Below are 23,630 nucleotides of genomic sequence, written 5' to 3'. Positions count from 1 at the left end.
TGTATCTTTTCTAAGTGATCGGACCTACGATGTTCACACAGCGGACGAAAAAACAGACAAAAAAAATCCCATAGACTTACAATGGAGGAATGTTCATGAATTTGAATCTCAACTGTCACTTTCTCACACACACACACACACGGGCAGACACACACACACACACGCACACACTCTCACAGACACACACACACACACGGGCAGACACACACACACACACACACACACACACACACACTCTCACAGACACACACACACGGGCAGACACACACACACACGCACACACTCTCACAGACACACACACACGCGCACTCTCTCTCTCTCTCACAGACACACACACACACACACACGGGCAGACACACACACACACGCACACACTTATGAGGTGTGCTTTGTGCATTTTTTAGCGATCGCGAAGCAAACTGAGAGGTGAACTAACGTGTATACGCTCGCCAGTCGTCTGGCCAAAATCCCATAGTAATCAGGCGTCAGACATAAGATATGAGACGTTAGACGTCACGGTCACGTTTTGGAGCTGCGCTCAAAGTGCCGCGGCGACGTGGCGGCGACGGAGCTGAGAAAGGATTTTTTTTACTTTGCGTCTGGATAACGTACGTGTGGATGAACGTGTGGATAACGTACATGTGGATAAACGCCTGGATATTAGCTTAATACTTAGGCTAAATTCTATTATCTTTACTATTGTACTTTTTTAACTTGGGATATGATCATAACACACTGTTTTCATGCTTTTGTGGGTTGTACAACAGTGTCTACTATTAGTAATATATATCTCATTTATATATATTTATATATTTATTCATTTATATATTTATTTATGTGTGTGTTTTAAGGTAATATTGCTGCCTAGGTAAAACAACAAGGATATATAGCCTGGAATAAATATGCAGCCTGCAGGGCAATGTACAACACTGTGTTTGAATGTACTGTAAATGTATCATTTTTCACCTTCTAAAAAGAAGAAACATTTTCTTGGTCTTGTCACAAAACTCTTTCTGAACCTCACTTAGACATGTAGTCGAGTGTTTCCTAACCCTGAAGGGGCAGGGGAACACCGAGGGGCCCACAAATAAATAAGGGCTTGGGCCTATTATAATTAATATTAATTTTAATATTAAATCCCCTTTATTTTCCAAAAAATAAGATTTTATTTTCATTTTCATTAATTAAAAGATAAAATGAATGTTTTATGCCTTAATAAATGTAAATACACAACACAGAGTTTCTGAGGAAAAAAAAATTTAATGTTAGAATAAATTAAACTTGTTTTTATACTTTTAAATAATTAGACAATAAAACATAAGGTTGGAAAAAATAAAACATTTAATTGGGCCCTAAACATGTATTTTTTGCTAAATAAATTGATGTTAAATTGTTTAAGTTTCATGATTTTAATTAATTATACATGCTTTTTGATTAGTAAAATTTAATTTGACCATTAAAAAGATATGTAATTCAGGTACTGTATTCAGCTCCGAGACGTGACCGTGACGTCTAACGTGTCAAATATTACGTCTGACGCCTGAATCTTCATTTGTTTCTCTACTTTTTCTCTTGTAATCTTTAGTACTTGATTTCAGTTGACAATGTATATTCATGATACTTTGTATATTATGTACAATCATTCTTTAAATGTCAACTCTGTATTTTTGCATTCCATTAATTTAAAAAAACAAACGCCTGAATACTATGGGATTTTTGCCAAACGGCTGGCGAGCGTATGCACCTTAATTCTCCTGTCAGTTTGCTTAGAGAGTAGAAAAACTGCAGTTATCACACCCCATACATGCACTCACACACACACACACACACACACACACATATCACACGCGCACACATACACAATCACAAGCACACACACAATCAAACGCACACACACAATCACACACGCACAATCACACACGCACACACGTGCAGACTCACACACACGAATCTCACGATCACAAACTCTCCAGTCTGAACTTATGGAGCTTTTCCACTGCATAATGCGGCACGGTTCAGTACAGCTCACTTCTGGTGGGTTTTCCACTGGGAACAGTACCTGGTACTTTTTTAGCACCACCTCGGCCGAGGTTTCAAGCTAGCCGTACCGTTAGCAAAACATGACGTTTAAACTCTGCTGATCACTGATTGGCCGGAGAAAACTGTCACAGATTTAAATCAGCACAGCCAGCGAAGGATCAAACGCAACTTTTGAATGAGCGCACCTTTTTTAAACAACCAAAAAAATGGCTGTTTCGTTGTCTGTTGAGGAAGTACAGATGTTCCTCTCGTTGATAGCCGAGGAGCGGATCCAGCGAGAGCGTGATGGAGAGACGCAGAATTTAAACGTTTTTCAGGAGTCACGGCAGTAGAGGCGGTGCAACTATAACGACACGTGAATAATCCCGTCCACTCTAAAGCGGTACTAAACTGCAGTGCAAACACAAAACGAGCCGAACTGAGCCGTGTCGTGTCGTTCTGAACCGTGCCGAGCCGAGTCGTACCACGCAGTGGAAAAGAGCCATTAGTCAGAGGGTGCAAGGATAACCTATTCTTTAAGTGACTGTCTACTGCTAATCTAGTTCATGAGAATAAAACTCCCACACAATGATGTACAAGTACAGGGGTAGACAATAAGGGAAATTAATAAATATACTTCCTTAATTTCCCTCTGTAAAGAAACCTCATTGCTGGCTACTCTCTGCTGTCTCAGACTACGTCATCTTAGCCCTTTATCGGCCTCCGTAGCTTCTCTAAAGGGAGCGGTGAGCGGGGGACTGAGCCGTTGCTTGCCATTCAAAAACTCAACCGCTACATGCTGCTAAAATCTATACACTGCACCTTTAAGTCGGCCGCCTACTGCTTGCTCAGAACAGAAAGTGTAGTTCTGGTCACTTCAGTACAACTTGCTAATCAGTGATAGACAGAAATCAAAAGGTCTCTGATGACGTGCTACTGCTCCATTCATCCATGAGCCTTTAGTCTGTTCTGTCCTGGACACAGATTTGAGGAAACATCAGCCTCCACATGATCTACTAGTCATTATGATTTCAGAAGAGCGAAGAATAAATAACAGTTTATTTGTCAGCTAAGAATGTATCATGTTAATTACATAATTAAAGAATAAGAATCCAATTCAGAGTCAGAGATAATAAATACATAACATCAATTGCTCAAAGATGAATCTAAGAGAGAGAGGTGCAAACCTGACAGAGGAAAAAGTAGCATTTATGAGTGCGGTTTACTCTGATATAAATACTCTTCAACTTTGTTGTTCATTGGTCTATAATGCTGCCTTCACGTGCTATCGGAAATGTCCTATTTCCCACGTATGAAGTCATGATTACGAGCTTGTTGTGTTCAAGTGCTTTAATGTAGGAAAGAATAAAATGTAGCATCCCATTGGTTGACAATCATATAAACATTCACCGTGCTATACATGCAGTTTTCTGACAATTTCAGTCAAATACATGCTTATTTCACTGCTAATAAAACATAAAATATGCTTTGAATGATCGCTCATATCTAGCCTATAAATACAGTACTTAAGCGACCAGACAAAGGGATGTAGTTGTTGTGAGAACAGACAGCAGCAATGGTTGTCCCCTCCACCATGTTTAAAGATTATGACCCGCCCAACTCAGAAACTCTGGTATCAAAATTATTTCAGAATTTCCCAGTAAATATGACTTGAAAGGCCGTTAACATCCAATTTCCCGATTACTCTGATAGCATGTGAAGGCACAATAAGTGTATATACCAGGGGTGCCCACACTTTTTTGAGCGGGGATCTCCTTTAAAAAAATAAATAGGCCTAAATAAAAAAAGCTGGTTGGGATGTATCTTTATATTGCATTAAGTTAAATTGTTATTTAAAAAATAATAAAATAATGTTCAATAATGCCTGCATTTCCCTAAAGCAATGGTCCTCAACCTTCTTTTACTCCAAGACCCCCTCTTCTCCAAATCAATACTGCAAGCCCAAACTTTTCTATTCACTAAAACCTTTGTATTTCATGTCATTTTTTTAACAAAGCAAATTCAAGAAAGATTTAAGCATCCCATGAACATACTTCACAAAAATGTCTCTAAAGTTGTATATAATATCTACAAAGTATGTAAAAGTATGTATCTCTGAACTCAGCGATCTGAAGGCAGCTCGACACCATCAGTGAATATTTCCTCTGTCAGAACAAGCTGTTTGAGCGTCTGATGCCCGTATGTACATGAACACCACTGATCCTCACAAACTTCTCCAAAACACACGAGCATCCGTTATAAAACTCTGTGTATTCAACTAGGTGAATATCCTGAGCTGTGTTCAAGCAGAAATATGATATTATAGTGATCAGTGCACCGAGAGCACAAATACACACGGTTCGTTTGTGCATCAAATAACAGACACAACACACACCTAATGCACCATCCTGTATGTGACTGTAATCATCTTTACCTTGATGACAATCATCATCCATCAAAACTTTAGGCTACTAGTGTGACCCTGGCTTCTTTTATCCAGCTGAGAGCTGTATTGTGGATCATCTGCTCATCCAGAGGTTTTGAGCCGTTCAGTCTGTATTTCACACAAATGAGAAACGGTCTGCTGCTCTGAAAAACAGAATATCACAGAATACCTAGAGAGGTGGTGCTTATATTTATATATTTACATTATTTAACATATTAGTCATAACATTAGTGAATATATTATATTTTAGTTTTAAGTTATCTCGCGCCTCCGGCTGAGAACCAGTGACCTAAAGCGTGATCTACCAGCATTGCCTTCACGATCGACCTGTTGGGCACCCCTGGTTTATACAAACATACATTAGTCTTGAGCACATTCAGTATAATCATTGTGTTTGATCATTTACATTTTGATTCTTAAACGCTCACCCAAAAATATAAAGTGTCATAATGTACTTCCCTGCATGTCGTTCCTGACCTGTATGACCTTCTTTCTTCTGTGAAACACAATAGATCATATTTTGGACATTGTTGACAACCAAAGTTTTGGTATCAATGCTTTCCATTGTGTGGACAACAACATTTCTCAAAATATCTTCTCTTATGTTGCACAGAATAAAGTCACACTGTTTGGAAATTATTTGAAGATAATTAAAGTGAAGACAGAGTTTTAATTTTTGGGTGAACTATCGCTTTAACATGAAATGTTTTTGTTTGGCAGTATTTTCAGACAGTTTTTGTGTTTAATAATATAATAACACTTACTGTAGTTTCTGTAGTTTACAGTGTGGATCCTCCAGTAGAGCAGAGAGCAGCTTCACTCCTGAGTCTCCTGGATTATTAAAGTTCAGATTCAGTTCTGTCAGGTGTGAGGGGTTTGATCTCAGAGCTGAACTCAGAGCAGCACAGCCTTCCTCTCCAATACTGCAGTTATACAGCCTGCAGAGAGAAAGAGAAAAATTAAGATGAGTTAAGTTCATTCACTGTTTGTCACAGACCCATGAATGAGGTCTCAAATCAACCGGCTCATTGAGGAGAGGAGTGCTGTATCTTTTCTAAGTGATCGGACCTACGATGTTCACACAGCGGACGAAAAAACAGGCAAAAAAATCCCATAGACTTGCAATGACGGAATGTTCATGAATTTGAATCTCAACTGTCACTTTCACACACACACACACACACACACACACACACACACACACACACACACACACACACACACACACACACACACACACACACACACACACAGAGACACACACACACACACACACACACACACACAGACACACACACAGACACACACAGAGCCTTAGGAACCTCTTCTCTCTCTCTAATTCAATTCAACTCAACTCAATTCAAATAAGCTTTAGTGGCATAACTGTGTAATATTTCACAGTGTTGCCAAAGCAATACATATATTATACAAACATTATATAAAATAAATTAAAGAAAAATAAAAAGGGGGCAAAATAAATACACATACACTGTAAAAAAAAACAAATTGCTGTAAAAAAGGCCATATTCTGACAGTAACATCCTGTTTCATTTGCTCACAATAGCACATGGTGGCCAAAGAGTGTAAAACAAGCAGATATATTACAGACAGAGGTGGATAGTCCAGGGGTCAGAAAGTAAAAGTCCTGCCATATGTTTATTCCACCCATGAACTCAGCAGCTGATTTCACCAGAGGAGGAACCAAGTCATGCCTTTCAAGACACAAACAAGTCTCAAGACAAATCACAAGAACTCAAAGAGTTAAAGTTAATGAGATAATTAAGTGACTAATTAAGGCGAGACACGGCAGGCAAAAACATCGTTTTTTTTTTATTGGTCAATTTTGAGATTTTTGGATATTTGTCTTCAATAACATGTCTTCTTTCAGACTTGTGGTGAAAAAAAGTCCGAAATACACATTTAGGTCTTTATTTTACTGCACTTTGTCTGTTTGCGTCTGTAGATTTCTCATAAATTCAACAAAAGTTGGCGTTCTAAATCAACATGCTGCTCCGCGATCTCTGCCTGTACCCAGTCATCACGTATACTGCTGGAAAGCTCTCTCTCTTCTCTACAATGCTGTCGGATCCAAATATGGTCATTTCCTTTCTATCAGCAACCAATAGTGAAAGTAAAAGAGGGGATTTAACTCTAAATGCGCAATCTCATTGGCTGAAGACAATTTCTGACAACGTGATTCGTTCAGAATCGTCACATGACATGGTATGCGTTGACGCTTCCTTGTTTGGTTAAGCTTTCCGCGGGATCTTTTGAGTGAATTAATGAAAATGACTTCGCGTCAATCATCGAAAAGAGTACAGCAGTTGTCACTTGCAAGGGGGAAAAGGAAAATTAGTGATGGATTACCCAGTGAAATGCTCTCGGGAAGCGCATCTGAACGTAAGCTGTCGATGGGAGGTTTAGAATTTCTAATGTCAGAAATAGCCCAATACGTGTGGCTGTTACCACCTTGTAACATATTATAACATTACTGTAACAATATTTGTTTTGTATGGATGAAATATTTATTTATTTATAAGATTTATAAGAATAGAATAAAGTGCCATCTCATTCATTATGTTGTGGTGGTCAGTTTTACTTTTACAGTACAGATTTCTGTGTGCTGTATCTATAAAAACAAAACAAATGAACAGTTATTGATACAATACACATTTCATTTTAGCGGCATAAATTGAGAGAGGTATTGAGTCACTTCACAGGACCAGGGAGCAGGTCAGGCAGGCTTATGCAGATATTGATGCAGATGTGGCAGAGTTGCTGAGAGAGGATGCAGATGCGGTGATAAATATCAGTGTGTCTTTTGATGGCACTTGGCAGAAAAGAGGGTTCACATCACACTATGGGATCGGGGTGTGCATCGATATTTTTACGGGACTGGTGATCGACTTTGAGGTTCTATCCTCCTATTGCCATGCTTGTGCCCTTAAAGAAGCTGCCAGGCATGAGGGAAAGATTACAGATGAGGAAATTGACAGCTGGAGAGAAACGCATGACTGTGCACAAAATTTTAGGGGCTCAAGCAAGGCTATGGAGCAGGAGGCAGCGAAGAGGATGTGGGCCAGGTCTGAGAGTCGCCACCAGCTGAGATACATTCAGATGCTGTCAGATGGGGACAGTGCTGCATTCAGGGAGGTGGTATCCCTCAACCCATACCCTGGGCATGAGGTAGTAAAATTAGAATGCATCAACCATGCCCATAAGCGTATGGGCACAGCACTACGAAAATTAAGTGCTGAACGCAAATTGGGGGGGAAGGGTCTGGGAAAATTAACGGCCAAAAAATTTAAAACATTACAAAATTATTACAGGGGGGCAATTTTAAATAACCAGGGTTCCATAGAGAAAATGAAAAATGAGATCTGGGCTGATCTCCTCCATAGCATGTCCTGTGACGAAGTCCCCTTGCACACCAGGTGCAACCTGTCCTGGTGTTGGTATAGGAGAGCGGAGGAAAATGGAGAAACTCCAGAGAGCCACAGGCTCCATGCAGGAAACTTTTTGTCTCGGGAGGTGGGCCAGAAGCTGATACCTGTATACCACCGCATGTCAAGTGACAGCCTGCTGCAGCGCATGCAGCATGGTGGCACTCAAAATGCGAATGAGTGCCTCAACTCCGTCATTTGGGCCCGCTGTCCAAAAACAGTGTTTGTAGGTAAGAGTAGAGTTGAGGCAGCTGCAAGTATGGCCATTTCAACTTTTAATGAGGGGGCCTCTGCCATGCTTGCCATTATGGATAAGCTTTGGCTGGAAAGCACTGTCGTTACCGTCACCACCATCAGGGAAACCAACATGCTGAGGATCACAAAAGCCGAATCCATCCGGTCTGAGAGTGTAAAACGTTGCAGAAAGACTCTGAGCACAGCTAAAAAGGCATCAGCAAGAGAGGGGTGAGGGGCCTACATATGGTGCAGGCATGGAGAGCTAGGCTTTCAACCCTCATGGGTGAACTTTGTGTTCCGATGGACATAGATGACTAGAGTTGCAGTTCTGATGATAAGTTTGTGTCTGTATTTGTGGTTCTCTGTGGTTAGTTGAAGGTCTTATTTGGCAATGTTGTTTTATTCAGTTGTCATTGTTCATGGTCTACATTGTTATAAACAATTACTTGGCCAGTTGTTTTGCTTGTTAGCAATGTTTTCATATAAAAATGTGTGGATTTTTACAATATAAATCTTTAAAGCCCGTTTTCTCAAAATGACTTTTCTCTCATACTCCAAGTCCGAAATCTCCACTTCAGTAGCACCTGTATACACCAAACTTTCCAGTCTTGTACCTAGTTATATTATGAAGACAATTACAGAGGGATTTGTAAATATATTATTCCTAGCCTGATTTATATAACATTTTATTCCAAAAAACATGGCGAAAATACATTTTTTAAGGCTATTGACAGTATATTCTGATTTACAGGATAACAAAAGTAGATATCCATAAATCCCTCTGTAATTTTTTTCCCATCTCATATGTGAACACAATGAAAAAAGAATTTTGAACCTGGCTTTATCCAATTCTGAGATTTTGTTTTTTAAAATATATGCAAATTAGCGCATATTTAATTAGATAATGACTAATTTGCATATTTAAACATAAAATTACAGAAACTTTGTAATACATTTTTTTCTCATCTTAATGTAGGTAATCAACTGGGAAAGTTTCATGGTGATATCTGCTAGTTAAAAATTTTACCCTATTCACCTGTAGTGTCTCGCCTTAAATGATGATTGTGCATTATTACATATTTAGATTATTATATTACTACATAATTAAAGAATAAGAATCCAATTCAGAGATAAATACATAACATGAATTGCTGAAAGATGAATCTAAGAGAGAGAGGTGCAAACCTGACAGAGGAAACAGTAGCATTTATGAGTGCGGTTTACTGAAGTGGATTTTCCAAAAGACACAAATAGCTGATTAATATATGTTTGTCTCTGATAAACGATCACACCGGTGTGATTAGATGTTCGGTGCTTCAACTTCACTGTCTTTAGCTCCAGCACTGCGCATTATAACCAATCACACATGATTCTGTTGAGCATCATGGACACTTTAAATAGTTATTTTGAACCAAAGCCGTTACTGATTGTGGAAAGATTCAGTTTTAATCTCTGAGATCAAAGAGTTGATGAGATGGTGACAGAATATGCAGCGAGTTGTGAGTTCAGGGAACGCTTGACGAGGCATTGTGTGACCGATTCATGAGTGGAAGCCACAACGAAGCCTGCCAGCGACGGCTGTTGTCAGAATCGAATCTGATGTTTGCACGTGTGTTTGAGATCACACTGAGCATGGAGACGGCTGAGAAAGACACGCAGTAGTTAAGAGGACATGACTCTCACTCGGCTGTTGTGCATAAAGTGGACGTTCCAGCCAAAGAGGGAAGAAGTGCTATAGATGTCATGGAAAAAATTACAGCGCTCAGGTATGTCATTTCAAAGATGCAAAATGCCATAACTGCAGGAAAACTGGCCACATCAAGAGAGCCTGCAGGGGAAACATGGAAGTTGGAAAAAATAAAGCCTTATGCTGAGAAAAATACTAAGTATGTGGAGGCAGAGGAAGTTGAATTGCCCATGTTTACGCTGTGAAGTTATAAAACAGCAAAAAGTAATTCACAGAGACGTTTAATGTAAATGACAAGGAGATTATGATGGAAATGAATGCCGGCGCAGCCGTGAGTATCATATCTGAGAAACATTTCCAGGCTGCGTTCTCAACAGAGCCACTGGAGGACACTAGAGTCATGTTGAAAACATACACAGGAGAGATTATGCCTGTGTTGGGACAGTTTAATACTTAATAATAATTAAATTATTATTATCTAATCTAATCTAATGATCTAATTTGATCATTTACATTTTGATTCTTACAGGAATCGTTCACCCAAAAATATAAATTGTTATAATGTACTTCCCTGCATGTTGTTCCTAACCTTCTTTCTTCTGTGAAACACAATAGATCATATTTTGAATATTGTTGCTACACTGTAAAAAATTACATTTTGAAAACTTGTGGAAACTGACAAATAAATATTGTCTCAACAGATTGCTTCCCAATAATTGTCCCAAAACAAAAAAATGCACTGTAGTAATTTTAGCTGAAGGTCTGAAGTTAAAATTAAAAATATACATTCACCGAACATATTAAATTGTGCTCAGCCAATCTATCAAGCAGAAGTGAAAAATCTGTGTTGTCTGAACAAGCTTTGCAGCAGAAAACACGTGCACACATGCGCCTGAGAGAAACCGTTACTGTAGTGAATTCAACTTCCTGTGCGCGGGAGAGCGAGAGAGCGGAGCCCATGCTGAAGGACGACAGAACATCATTTACAGACGGATTTTCTATCATTGAAGTTATGCTACGTATACTGAGTTTTGTATTTATTAAGTCATGTTTCATGTACTACATTGTATTTTTCAGAGTAACAGTGAATTCACTCCTTTACTGTGTCATGCTGGCGTTTATAACCTAGTTTAGCTCGTACTGGTCTCTCGGTAGGAGTGTGTGATATATATCGTCTGTGATAATACTGTAATTGTTGTTTTAATGATGTGGGATTTGACATTAATAAACATTTGCAGTGTGTTTTTTACTGCATTATTCAGTCTTTAAAATGCATTTAGAGTGATCACACATGATATGGGGCAGAAAATATCATTTATGTCATTTCATAATCATCATCACACGAAGAGTGCCGTTTTCCCTCCAAAAAGCAGCATGATTACAAATATGATATTGATTTTATACAACAGTTCAATAAACAAGAAGTTAATATTAAATGGACTTTTTTGCCTGTTTTTGCTCTATTTCTCCAACAAAAATCATTCCAAACACAGCCACAGCACTGTTTTGTGTCTCTGAGCAACATGCTGTGTTTTGTTCCTGAATGAATCAATCAACCGTTTAAATGATTCGGTTCAATCGCAACGACTCACTTATTAACAATGACTTGCTGCCACCTACTGGCCGTTTTAATTTCACATTTAAATTATCTTTTCTTTTTAAAATACTTGTAAATATCAGTATTCAACGTTTTATGTTTAAAACACTTTTAGACAAAAATGGTTTTACAAAGATAAAAATACCCATAAAAGGTAAAAATTTATTTAAACTTATTGGAAAAGATTAATTTCTATCACTGCTGTGAACTGACCTCACAGAATATGAAGAATATCAAAAACATTTATGAGTCAGCTGTCCACGGTAGTCCTTAATATACCAGCACAATAACACACTCAGCAAAATATTGTCTCATTATCGATAAAATCCCAGAAAATATTTAGATATAATTTTGTCAATATCACACACCCCTATGTCTCAGTTACCTAAAGTTACTATTTATTGAACTAAATTATTTTGATCTCACTTTATGATGAATATATGAAATGTATGAGACACAAGGAATATGTTTCTGCTATAACTATGTTTTTGTTCCCATTAGTGTAACTCATCATTGCTAGGTCTGAGGAGAAAGGAACCACTATGAATTTCACTGAGTATTTAACAGTAGTTCTTATTGGATATATGTTTATTTCATATTAGTGTCAAATACTATTAGCTCTTAGATGTCATTTGTGAGGAGTTGCTTTATTGTAATGTAGGCTGCTAATTCTAATGTAGACTTAGTATTGACATTATGTATTTTTTTACAGAGTACAGAGCCATTGGAGAACCACACAACTGTAAAGAAAATGGGAATTATTGAAATAGTAAGCAGCAGCAGTTGCACTTCAAGGGCCCTGTCAAGTGTGCTGAATGTCTCCGTTGTCCTGGAAGAGGAGCTGGTGCTTCACAACTTAGGAGACTTTGTAAATGCATTTATTGTATTATTTTGGATTATTGTATGCACTCATCCTGGAGTACAACAAGGATTTAAAGGGATAGTTTACTCCAAAATTTAAATTCTGTCATTAATTACTTACCCTCATGTCGTTCAAAACCCATAAGACCTTCGTTCATCTTCAGAAAACAAATTAAGATATTTTTGATGAAATCCGATGATTAATTTTTTTTGATAAAACGACGGTGTTATTGATGTGGAAGGACAGGATGGTAATTAATGACAGAATGTTAACCTCAAAGTACCTCTTATGAGTTTTTTGGCAAACATTTGACGTGTAAGATGCAGTTTCATGAGCTCAAAGTACCTCTTGTGAGAATGGTAGAGTTCATGTGAAATTACTGAAGGAACCTCAGATACATTATTACTATTATTTATTAAATTATTATTATTTTATGGTGTTTACAACATTTTTGCACGTTTGTGAATATATTATTGTATAAGGTGCCATTCATAAGCTTTGTGTATCTTATGAGAATTAAAATGCATGATTTTCTAAGGTATACTGTGTAGAAAATGTCAATGTATTTATCATTTTAAAGTATTTTCACAATATTGTTGTATATTTTCATTAAAAGTATTAAAATGTGGCAGTGTTTAGTGTATCATTTAATAAGTTTTTAATTTTCTTTTGGGACAACAGGGAATAAACAGTTCAGTAAGGTTGCTTTAGCACTATACATTTACCAATAAACATTTTTAAATTAGGTAAAACAAAAAATGTATGCTACTACTATTTATAATATTCATTTTGGCCAATAACTTGGTTTGGTACACTTATTTTTTCCCAGCTGGCTCAACATATTTTCTCATTGAACCAATGTTAACAGACTGTTGCCACAATTGATCAAATTCAGTTAGCAGAAATACAATTGGTTCAATGGAAAAATGTAGATGTAATCAGTCACTAGAAAATTTGTTGGAGAGTTGAGGAGGCCTGACATTTTTACAGTGTAACCAAAGTTTGGGTATTATTGCTTACCATTGTGTGGACAAAAAACATTTATCTAAATATCTTCTCTTATGTTCAGAGAAGACAGTCATGCTGTTTTGAAATTATTTGAAGATAATTAAAGTGACGACAGAGTTTAAATTTTTGGGTGAACTATCGCTTTAACATGAAATGTTTTTGTTTGGCAGTATTTTCACACAGTTTTTGTGTTTAATAATATAATAACACTTACTGTAGTTTCTGTAGTTTACAGTGTGGATCCTCCAGTAGAGCAGAGAGCAGCTTCACTCCTGAGTCTCCTGGTTTATTATAGTTCAGATCCAGTTCTGTCAGGTGTGAGGGGTTTGATCTCAGAGCTGAACTCAGAGCAGCACAGCCTTCCTCTCCAATACTGCAGCTCCTCAGCCTGCAGAGAGAAAGAGAAAAACTAAAGATGAGTTAAGTTCATTCACTGTTTGTCACAGACCCATGAATGAGGTGTCAAATCAACCGGATCATTGAGGAGAGGAGTGCTGTATCTTTTCTAAATGATCGGACCTACGATGTTCACACAGCAGATGAAAAAACAGACAAAAAAATCCCATAGACTTACAATGGAGGAATGTTCATGAATTTGAATCTCAACTGTCACTTTCTCACACACACACACACACACACACACACACACACACAGCTGATTCAATTTCCAAAACGTCATTTTAGAGCTAATAACAGAGGCTTGAGCCATTGATATGCAGGCTAACACAGTTATTAATGCAGTCTAGAGAGAGAGAGAGAGAGAGAGAGAGAGAGAGAGAGAGAGAGAGAGAGAGAGAGAGAGAGAGAGAGAGAGAGAGAGAGTGCGTGAATACCAGCGTCTGTGTGTCTCTCAACAGTGTTCAGCAGCAGTGGCTACTAATAACGAATCTTTAAGTTGAACTGCTTCAAGAACCTCGCTACTGAGAAATGTCATGTAGCTTTTCAGCTGCAAAACTATTTTATTGATCAGTTTGTGGGGCAGACGCAGCTCTGACACCAAGTCTCTCTCCGCGTTTCCACGTGTGTGCACGAGTGCATGTCTGTACTGTGTGTGCGTCTGTGAGAGAAATAAAGGTCCAAAACCCATTTACTTATATATGAGAATCGAGAAATCTCATGATATAATTAACAAGTTGGGGCTGGGGGGGCTTTCAACTGAGGGGGGCCTTTAATCAGTCCGTGCCCAGGGCACCACTGTGTCATAATTGGACCCTGTATACAGGTGATAATGTTAAAATAAGAGATTATAGTATAACTATGACATATAAGTCTCGTAAGGATCACTAATCGGCTCAATGATGAAATCCAGCGGAGTGGTATAATGGGTGAAGGACTACTACTACACATAATGTACTTCCCTGTATGACCTTCTTTCTTCTGTCAAACACAATAGATGATATTTTGGACATTGTTGGCAAACAAAGTTTTGGTACCATTGTTTTCCATTGTGAGGACAAAAAATATTTCTCAAAATATCTTATTTTATGTTCAACTGTCACTTTCTTTCTCTCACACACAGGGCAATAGGAACCCCTTCTCTCTCTCTCTCTCTCTCTCTCTCTCTCTCTCTAATTCAATTCAATTCAATTCAATTCAAATAAGCTTTAGTGGCGTGAGTAGATGCTGAAAATTTAGATTTGATCACAGAAATAAATTGCATTTTAAAATATATTCAAATAGAAAGCGGTTATTTTAAACAGTAAAAATATTTCACAATATTACTGCTTTTACTGTATTTCGGATCAAATAAATGCAGGCTAGGTGAGCAGAAGAGACTTCTTTAAAAAAACATTAAAAATCTTACTGTTCAAACACTTTTGACTGGTAGTGTAGATAGGCTATATATCATTGCTTCTAGTTGTTTTGGATAAGAATAAAACGTCAGGTCCGACAATATCGTGTCTTTTTTAATTTAAATCTAGATTTATTCACATTGGCCCATAGAAACCTCTATGAACACACTTGACTTGACCGCAGAGGATGAATTTAAGTTATATTGAAAAGTGTTTATGTATTGTACACTCGTAGCACGCGCACACATTAGGATAGGTTAGATGCCTGTCTCCGGTGCGAGTCCCTATCAAGCACTTTACCGATTCACCTCCTCTCCTCTCCTCCTCTGCCTGGCTCTTTGGCCGCATCTCTCACCGCAGAGCAAGCCTGTTCTTGATAAAGCTGCTGGGAAAACGTGGGAAAAGCCGACGAGGAAGAAGTTGGGGTGAAGCGATCTTTATATAGGTGGAGCAAAATACTTAATCTCTCCGTCTATAGAGCATTGGGTGGTTTACGCTGTCAGTACAGGAGACAAACCAATGGGCCACTGGCTGCTCGTTGTCCCTGTGTGATGGTCCTTGGCAAAAACAAAAACAATTCTGTCGGCCCCTTCAGTGCGTCGGCCCACCGGAAAAATGCCTGGTATGCCCGATTACCAATCCAGCCCTGAGTCTGTCTTATGATTTAGTTCTAGACTTGGGAAGAGATTAATAAAGAGGAATATATCTGTTCAGTAACAGAGGGATGGGTGATTAGTAAAGGTATGAATTGAACCAATCATGAAGTTCACATGTAACCTTGGTATTTTAATGCATTTCTTAACATAAGCATGTGTGTAATTTTTGTTCAGTGTCTGTGATATATTTATGTTTACAAGTTTTGTATTTGAATCAATAGGGACTCCGTAGCTCAGTAGTGCTGAGGAATGCTGGGATTGATCTGGTGCAGTTTTGCAGACGCAGAAAAGTAAAGCTGTTGCTTAATACAGATCCTCCGTCTCAAGCGTATTCTTTCAGTTAAGATGCACAACAGAAACATTGGCGATGAGGATAAAGTTATGCTCTGATAATGGCACTCATTGGAAGTATAGGTGAATTTGCTCTGAAAGCAGAATCTTGTTCAGCTTACATTGAACGGCTGGAACAGTTCTTTGTGGGGAACGACGTAAGTCAGGAGACGCAGGTCACAACACTCTTGAGCGTAATGGGAACAGCTACCTGTGGTTTACTGAGGAACTTGGTACAACCAGACAAGCCAAAGGATAAGTCTTACAAAGACATCATGGACACTTTAAAGAGTTATTTTGAACCAAAGCCGTTACTGATTGTGGAAAGATTCAGTTTTAATCTCTGCGATCAAAGAGTTGATGAGACGGTGACAGAATATGCAGCGAGTTGTGAGTTCAGGGAACGCTTGACGAGGCATTGTGTGACCGATTCATGAGTGGAAGCCACAACGAAGCCTGCCAGCGACGGCTGTTGTCAGAATCGAATCTGATGTTTGCACGAGTGTTTGAGATCACACTGAGCATGGAGACGGCTGAGAAAGACACGCAGTAGTTAAGAGGACATGACTCTCACTCGGCTGTTGTGCATAAAGTGGACGTTCCAGCCAAAGAGGGAAGAAGTGCTATAGATGTCATCGAAAAAATTACAGTGCTCAGGTATGACATTTCAAAGATGCAAAATGCCATAACTGCAGGAAAACTGGCCACATCAAGAGAGCCTGCAGAGGAAACATGGAAGTTGGAAAAATAAAGCCTTATGCTGAGAAAAATACTAAGTATGTGGAGGCAGAGGAAGTTGAATTGCCCATGTTTACGCTGTGAAGTTATAAAACAGCAAAAAGTCATTCACAGAGACGTTTAATGTAAATGGCAAGGAAATTATGATGGAAATGAATGCCGGCGCAGCCGTGAGTATCATATCTGAGAAACATTTCCAGGCTGCGTTCTCAACAGAGCCACTGGAGGACACTAGAGTCATGTTGAAAACATACACAGGAGAGATTATGCCTGTGTTGGGACAGTTTAATACTCTTCAACTGATTCAATTACACAAGACTTGGTGCCACGGAGTACATGTAAATCTGTTATTCATGGATTGGAGAAAGACTTGAGAAAGTAATTTTTGTAATTATTGATCTGTACATTTAATTTTGGCTTACACTTACATACTTTGTTGTTTAATGGTTTATAAGTGTATATACAAACATTCATTAGTCTTGAGCACATTCAGTATAATCGCTGTATTTGATCATTTACATTTTGATTCTTACAGGAATCGTTCACCCAAAAATATAAATTGTTATAATGTACTTCCCTGCATGTCGTTCCTAACCTGTATGACCTTCTTTCTTCTGTGAAACACAATAGATGATATTTTGAATATTGTTGCTACACTGTACAAAAAATATACATTTTGAAAAATTGTGGAAACTGACAAATGAATATTGGCTCAACAAACTGCTTCCCAATAATTGTCCCAAAAGAAAAAAATGCACTGTAGTAATTTTAGCTGAAGGTGTGAAGTTAAAATTAAAAATATACATTCACCGAACATATTAAATTGTGCTCAGCCAATCTATCAAGCAGAAGTGAAAAATCTGTGTTGTCTGAACAAGCTTTGCAGCAGAAAACACGTGCACACATGCGCCTGAGAGAAACCGTTACTGTAGTGAATTCAACTTCCTGTGCGCGGGAGAGCGAGAGAGCGGAGCCGATGCTGAAGGACGACAGAACATCATTTACAGACGGATTTTCTATTATTGAAGTTATGGTACGTATACTGAGTTTTGTATTTATTAAGTCATGTTTCATGTACTACATTGTATTTTTCAGAGTAACAGTGAATTCACTCCTTTACTGTGTCATGCTGGCGTTTATAACCTAGTTTAGCTCGTACTGATCTCTCGGTAGGAGTGTGTGATATATATCGTCTGTGATAATATTGTAATTGTTGTTTTAATGATGTGGGATTTGACATTAATAAACATTTACAGTGTGTTTTTTACTGCATTATTCAGTCTTTAAAATGCATTTAGAGTGATCACATATGATATGGGGCAGAAAATGTCATTTATGTCATTTCATAATCATCATCACACGAAGAGTGCCGTTTTCCCTCCAAAAAGCAGCATGATTACAAAGATGATATTGATTTTATACAACAGTTCAATAAACAAGACGTTAATATTAAATGGACTTTTTTGCCTGTTTTTGCTCTATTTCTCCAACAAAAATCATTCCAAACACAGCCACAGCACTGTTTTGTGTCTCTGAGCAACATGCTGTGTTTTGTTCCTGAATGAATCAATCAACCGTTTAAATGATTCGGTTCAATCGCAACGACTCACTTATTAACAATGACTTGCTGCCACCTACTGGCCGTTTTAATTTCACATTTAAATTATCTTTTCTTTTTAAAATACTTGTAAATATCAGTATTCAACGTTTTATGTTTAAAACACTTTTAGACAAAAATGGTTTTACAAAGATAAAAATACCCATAAAAGGTAAAAATATATTTAAACTTATTGGAAAATATTAATTTCTATCACTGCTGTGAACTGACCTCACAGAATATGAAGAATATCAAAAACATTTATGAGTCAGCTGTCCACGGTAGTCCTTAATATACCAGCACAATAACACACTCAGCAAAATATTGTCTCATTATCGATAAAATCACAGAAAATATTTAGATATAATTTTGTCAATATCACACACCCCTATGTCTCAGTTACCTAAAGTTACTATTTATTGAACTAAATTATTTTGATCTCACTTTATGATGAATATATGAAATGTATGAGACACAAGGAATATGTTTCTGCTATAACTATGTTTTTGTTCCCATTAGTGTAACCCATCATTGCTAGGTCTGAGGAGAAAGGAACCACTATGAATTTCACTGAGTATTTAACAGTAGTTCTTATTGGATACATGTTTATTTCATATTAGTGTCAAATACTATTAGCTCTTAGATGTCATTTGTGAGGAGTTGCTTTATTGTAATGTAGGCTGCTAATTCTAATGTAGACTTAGTATTGACATTATGTATTTTTTTACAGAGTACAGAGCCATTGGAGAACCACACAACTGTAAAGAAAATGGGAATTATTGAAATAGTAAGCAGCAGCAGTTGCACTTCAAGGGCCCTGTCAAGTGTGCTGAATGTCTCCGTTGTCCTGGAAGAGGAGCTGGTGCTTCACAACTTAGGAGACTTTGTAAATGCATTTATTGTATTATTTTGGATTATTGTATGCACTCATCAAAATTTGGTAACTCACAGAATTACCAAATTTTGCCATAAGTCAAATATATTAAGGTTCTGCAATATATAAATATATTGTGGAAACTTAAATTCCTGTAGAGCTGCTTTGCAATGATTTGTATCGTAAAAAGCGCTATACAAATAAACTTGAATTGAATTGAATTGAATCCTGGAGTACAACAAGGATTTAAAGGGATAGTTTACCCCAAAATTAAAATTCTGTCATTAATTACTTACCCTCATGTTGTTCAATACCCATAAGACCTTCGTTCATCTTCAGAAAACAAATTAAGATATTTTTGATGAAATCCGATGATGACTTTTTTTTTGATAAAACAACGGTCTTATTGATGTGGAACGACAGGAGGCATGTATTAATGACAGAATTTTAACCTCAAAGTACCTCTTATGAGTTTTTTGGCAAACATTTGACGTGTAAGATGCAGTTTCATGAGCTCAAAGTACGTCTTGTGAGAATGGTAGAGTTCATGTGAAATTACTCTAAACACTGGTTGAAGGAACCTCAGATAAATTATTACTATTATTTATTAAATTATTATTATTTTATGGTGTTTTCAACATTTTTGCACGTTTGTGAATATATTGTATAAGGTGCAATTCATAAGCTTTGTGTATCTTATGAGAATTAAAATGCATGATTTTCTAAGGTATACTGTGTAGAAAAGTTCAATGTATTTATCATTTTAAAGTATTTTCACAATATTGTTGTATATTTTGATTAAAAGTATTAAAATGTGGCAGTGTTTAGTAAGTTTTTCCTTTTCTTTTGGGACAACAGGGAATAAACAATTCAGTAAGGTTGCTTTAGCACTAAACATTTACCAATAAACATTTTTAAATTAGGTAAAACAAAAAATGTATGCTACTACTATTTATAATATTCATTTGGGCCAATAACTTGGTTTGGTTTGACTTATTTTTTCCCAGCTGGCTCAACATATTTTCTCATTGAACCAATGTTAAAAGACTGTTGCCACAATTGATCAAATTCAGTTAGCAGAAATCCAGTTGGTTCAATGGAAAAATGTAGATGTAATCAGTCACTAGAAAATTTGTTGGAGAGTTGAGGAGGTCTGACATTTTTTACAGTGTAACCAAAGTTTGGGTATTATTGCTTACCATTGTGTGGATAAAAAACATTTATCTAAATATCTTCTCTTATGTTCAGAGAAGACAGTCATGCTGTTTTGAAATTATTTGAAGATAATTAAAGTGACGACAGAGTTTTATTTTTGGGTGAACTATCGCTTTAACATGAAATGTTTTTGTTTGGCAGTATTTTCAGACAGTTTTTGTGTTTAATAATATAATAACACTTACTGTAGTTTCTGTAGTTTACAGTGTGGATCCTCCAGTAGAGCAGAGAGCAGCTTCACTCCTGAGTCTCCTGGATTATTATAGTTCAGATCCAGTTCAGTCAGGTGTGAGGGGTTTGATCTCAGAGCTGAACTCAGAGCAGCACAGCCTTCCTCTCCAATACTGCAGTAACTCAGCCTGCAGAGAGAAAGAGAAAAACTAAAGATGAGTTAAGTTCATTCACTGTTTGTCACAGACCCATGAATGAGGTGTCAAATCGAACGGCTCATTGAGGAGAGGAGTGCTGTATCTTTTCTAAGTGATCGGACCTACGATGTTCACACAGCGGACGAAAAAAGCAGGCAAAAAAATCCCATAGACTTACAATGACGGAATGTTCATGAATTTGAATCTCAACTGACACTTTCACACACACACACACACACACACACACACACTCTCTCACGCACACACACTCTCTCACGCACACACACTCTCTCACGCACACACACACATCAACAGACACATACATTAGCTGAACCCTGTTTGTTTTACGTGTTATTTATAACAAACCATATTACAGATGCGTTGTCAGATTTAAGTTGAACCGCGGTCCTAGCGCGTGCCGTCCACAAACCGTTCCACCCCTACCTCATATCATCATATTATTATTATTATTATTATTATTAGAATAGCCTATATCTCAATGAGTCTACTTAAAGAAAGAGAAAGAAAAGAAACTAAATAAATCATTTCTAAATTTTCTACCTCATATCATAAACACATAGAAATGTATTAGTATTCATGGCAACCCGTCAAAATAAAAGTTTGGTTTCACTTGAAGACATTGCGGCAGAAATATATTACTATTGTTCAGTAATAGGCTACTACTACTAAAATTATTAAAACCTTATTTTTAAGGAAGAATCATACAATATTTCTTCAATGTTTTAATTGTAATATTAAATCCCCTTTATTTTCCAAAAAAACAAGATTTCATTTTCATTTTCATTAATTAAAAGATAAATTAAATGAATGTTTTATGCCTTAATAAATGTAAATACACAACACAGAGTTTCTGAGGAACAAAATATAAATGTTAGAATAAATGAAACTTGTTTTTATACTTTCAAATAATTAGACAATAAAACTGAATTTGGTAACAATAAAACAATTAATTGGGCCCTAAACATGTATTTTTTGCTAAATAAATTGATGTTAAATTGTTTAAGTTTCATGATTTTAATTAATTAGACATACTTTGATTAGTAAAATTTAATTTGATCATTAAAAAGATATGCAATTCAGGTACTGTTATCATGATCATTACCATCTTAAAGCCTTCGTTGGGGCAAAATAGGAGAAAGACAAATGATTATCAATGTACTTATTCACACGTATGTTATCCAGGCGTTAATCCACAAGTACTTTCTAGATACAAAGTAAAAAAATCCTTTCTTTGCTACGTCACCACCGCGCAGTTTGAGCGCAGCTCCGAGACGTGACCGTGACGTCTAACGTGTCAAATATTATATAATTTGTATATTATGTATAATCATTCTTTAAATGTCAACTCTGTATTTTTGCATTCCATTAATTTAAAAAAACAAACGCCTGAATACTATGGGATTTTTGCCAAACGGCTGGCGAGCGTATGCACCTTAATTCTCCTGTCAGTTTGCTTAGAGAGTAGAGAGTTATCACACCCCATACATGCACTCACACACACACACACACACACACACAATCACGCACACACAATCACACACACACAATCACACACGCACACACAATTACACACACACACAATCACACACGCACACACAATTACACGCACACACAATCACACACGCACACACAATCACACGCGCACACACAATCACACACACACACACAATCACACACACACACAATCATACACGCACACACAATTACACGCACACACACAATCACACACGCACACACAATTACACACACACAATCACACACACACACACACACACACACACACACACACACACACACACACACGCACACACACACACAATTACACGCACACACCAGAGTTTCCGCTAGAAAAAAATGGTGCCGGTCAAAGTGACCGGCAGAGGTTTCGTTTTCCGGACATTTTGGTGATGTGCCGTTCAATTATCGCCTCTTAATTAGTCAAGTTGAGGAAAACTGGAGGCAGGCTATGTAACTTAAAAAATGACATAATCAGGCCGTGTAGAATGCAACGTTTATTAGCCTAACTTTCAAATAGACGGAAAAAAACATGAACGTCCGATTGGCGTCAATCAACGCCAATTGTTTTTACTATGGTTTCACATTCATAGTTTAACAAACCAATCCCCCTTCCCCACATAAAATATCTGAATAGTAGCCTATTGTTTTTACTCAAGCGAACTTAATTATACACTCTCAATATGTCTCATTTAACTGGTAACATTTAAATTGGCCACCGTGAAATGACTCCTTGTCAAATTAACTGGAACAAACAAATGACTAGGCCTATAACACTGTCATTTTAGGCTACTTTTTACGCTGTTTTGCAGTGCTGAATTGTGCAGCTGCCGACTTAAAATCAAAACTTCCCAGAGTCTCTCCACAACTTGCAATGCGCATAAGGCGCGTAACCTTGTTCTCCGCAAGGCGACTTCGCTGCTTCGTCTTGATCCGATTCTGCAGCGAGAACCCCCTCTCTGCAGGAACACTCAGGGATTACACAGGCTATCTTGGCGAGCTTGGTCCACTCTGGATACATTTCGTTGAAATCACATATGAGGACTTCGCAGGCTGTGGAGAAATGCAATCCTCCATAGCCACGGAGCTCTGTCATGACAGCGAGGGCATCACGTCGCAGGCTTATGGCATCGATAAGAGGAGCGGTGTCCGAAGACTCAATGCTTGTAAAATGGCAAATAATCCTTCTGATCGCTGGTTCTGCATATTATTGAAGAGCATAAG

General features: G+C 37.5%; 1 protein-coding gene across 6 annotated transcripts in view; it reads right to left on the bottom strand.

Annotated features, from left to right (window-relative positions):
- The window catches only part of LOC306874646 (NLR family CARD domain-containing protein 3-like), a 45,258-nt gene that overhangs the window by 5,047 nt on the left and 16,581 nt on the right, over positions 1 to 23,630 (bottom strand). For 2 of the 6 annotated variants that reach the window (XR_013784641.1, XR_013784643.1), the window contains exons 8-11: positions 20,688 to 20,861; positions 13,514 to 13,687; positions 5,230 to 5,403; positions 4,454 to 4,961 (exon numbers count right to left, since the gene is read on the bottom strand). Coding sequence is in view for 2 of the 6 variants with exons in the window: in XM_079424814.1 (XP_079280940.1) it covers positions 5,230 to 5,403; positions 13,514 to 13,687; positions 20,688 to 20,861 (522 nt within the window). In the remaining 4 variants the exon portion in view is untranslated. The remainder of the gene's footprint in view (positions 1 to 4,453; positions 4,962 to 5,229; positions 5,404 to 13,513; positions 13,688 to 20,687; positions 20,862 to 23,630) is intronic. The other 4 variants (XR_013784642.1, XR_013784644.1, XM_079424814.1 and 1 more) reach the window with 2 other exon arrangements.

This window comes from Barbus barbus, assembly GCF_936440315.1.
Source record: "Barbus barbus genome assembly, chromosome: 9".
Lineage (NCBI taxonomy): Eukaryota > Metazoa > Chordata > Actinopteri > Cypriniformes > Cyprinidae > Barbus > Barbus barbus.
The sequence above is the reverse complement of the archived record's forward strand: the minus strand, read 5'-3'. Positions and strand labels throughout refer to the sequence as shown.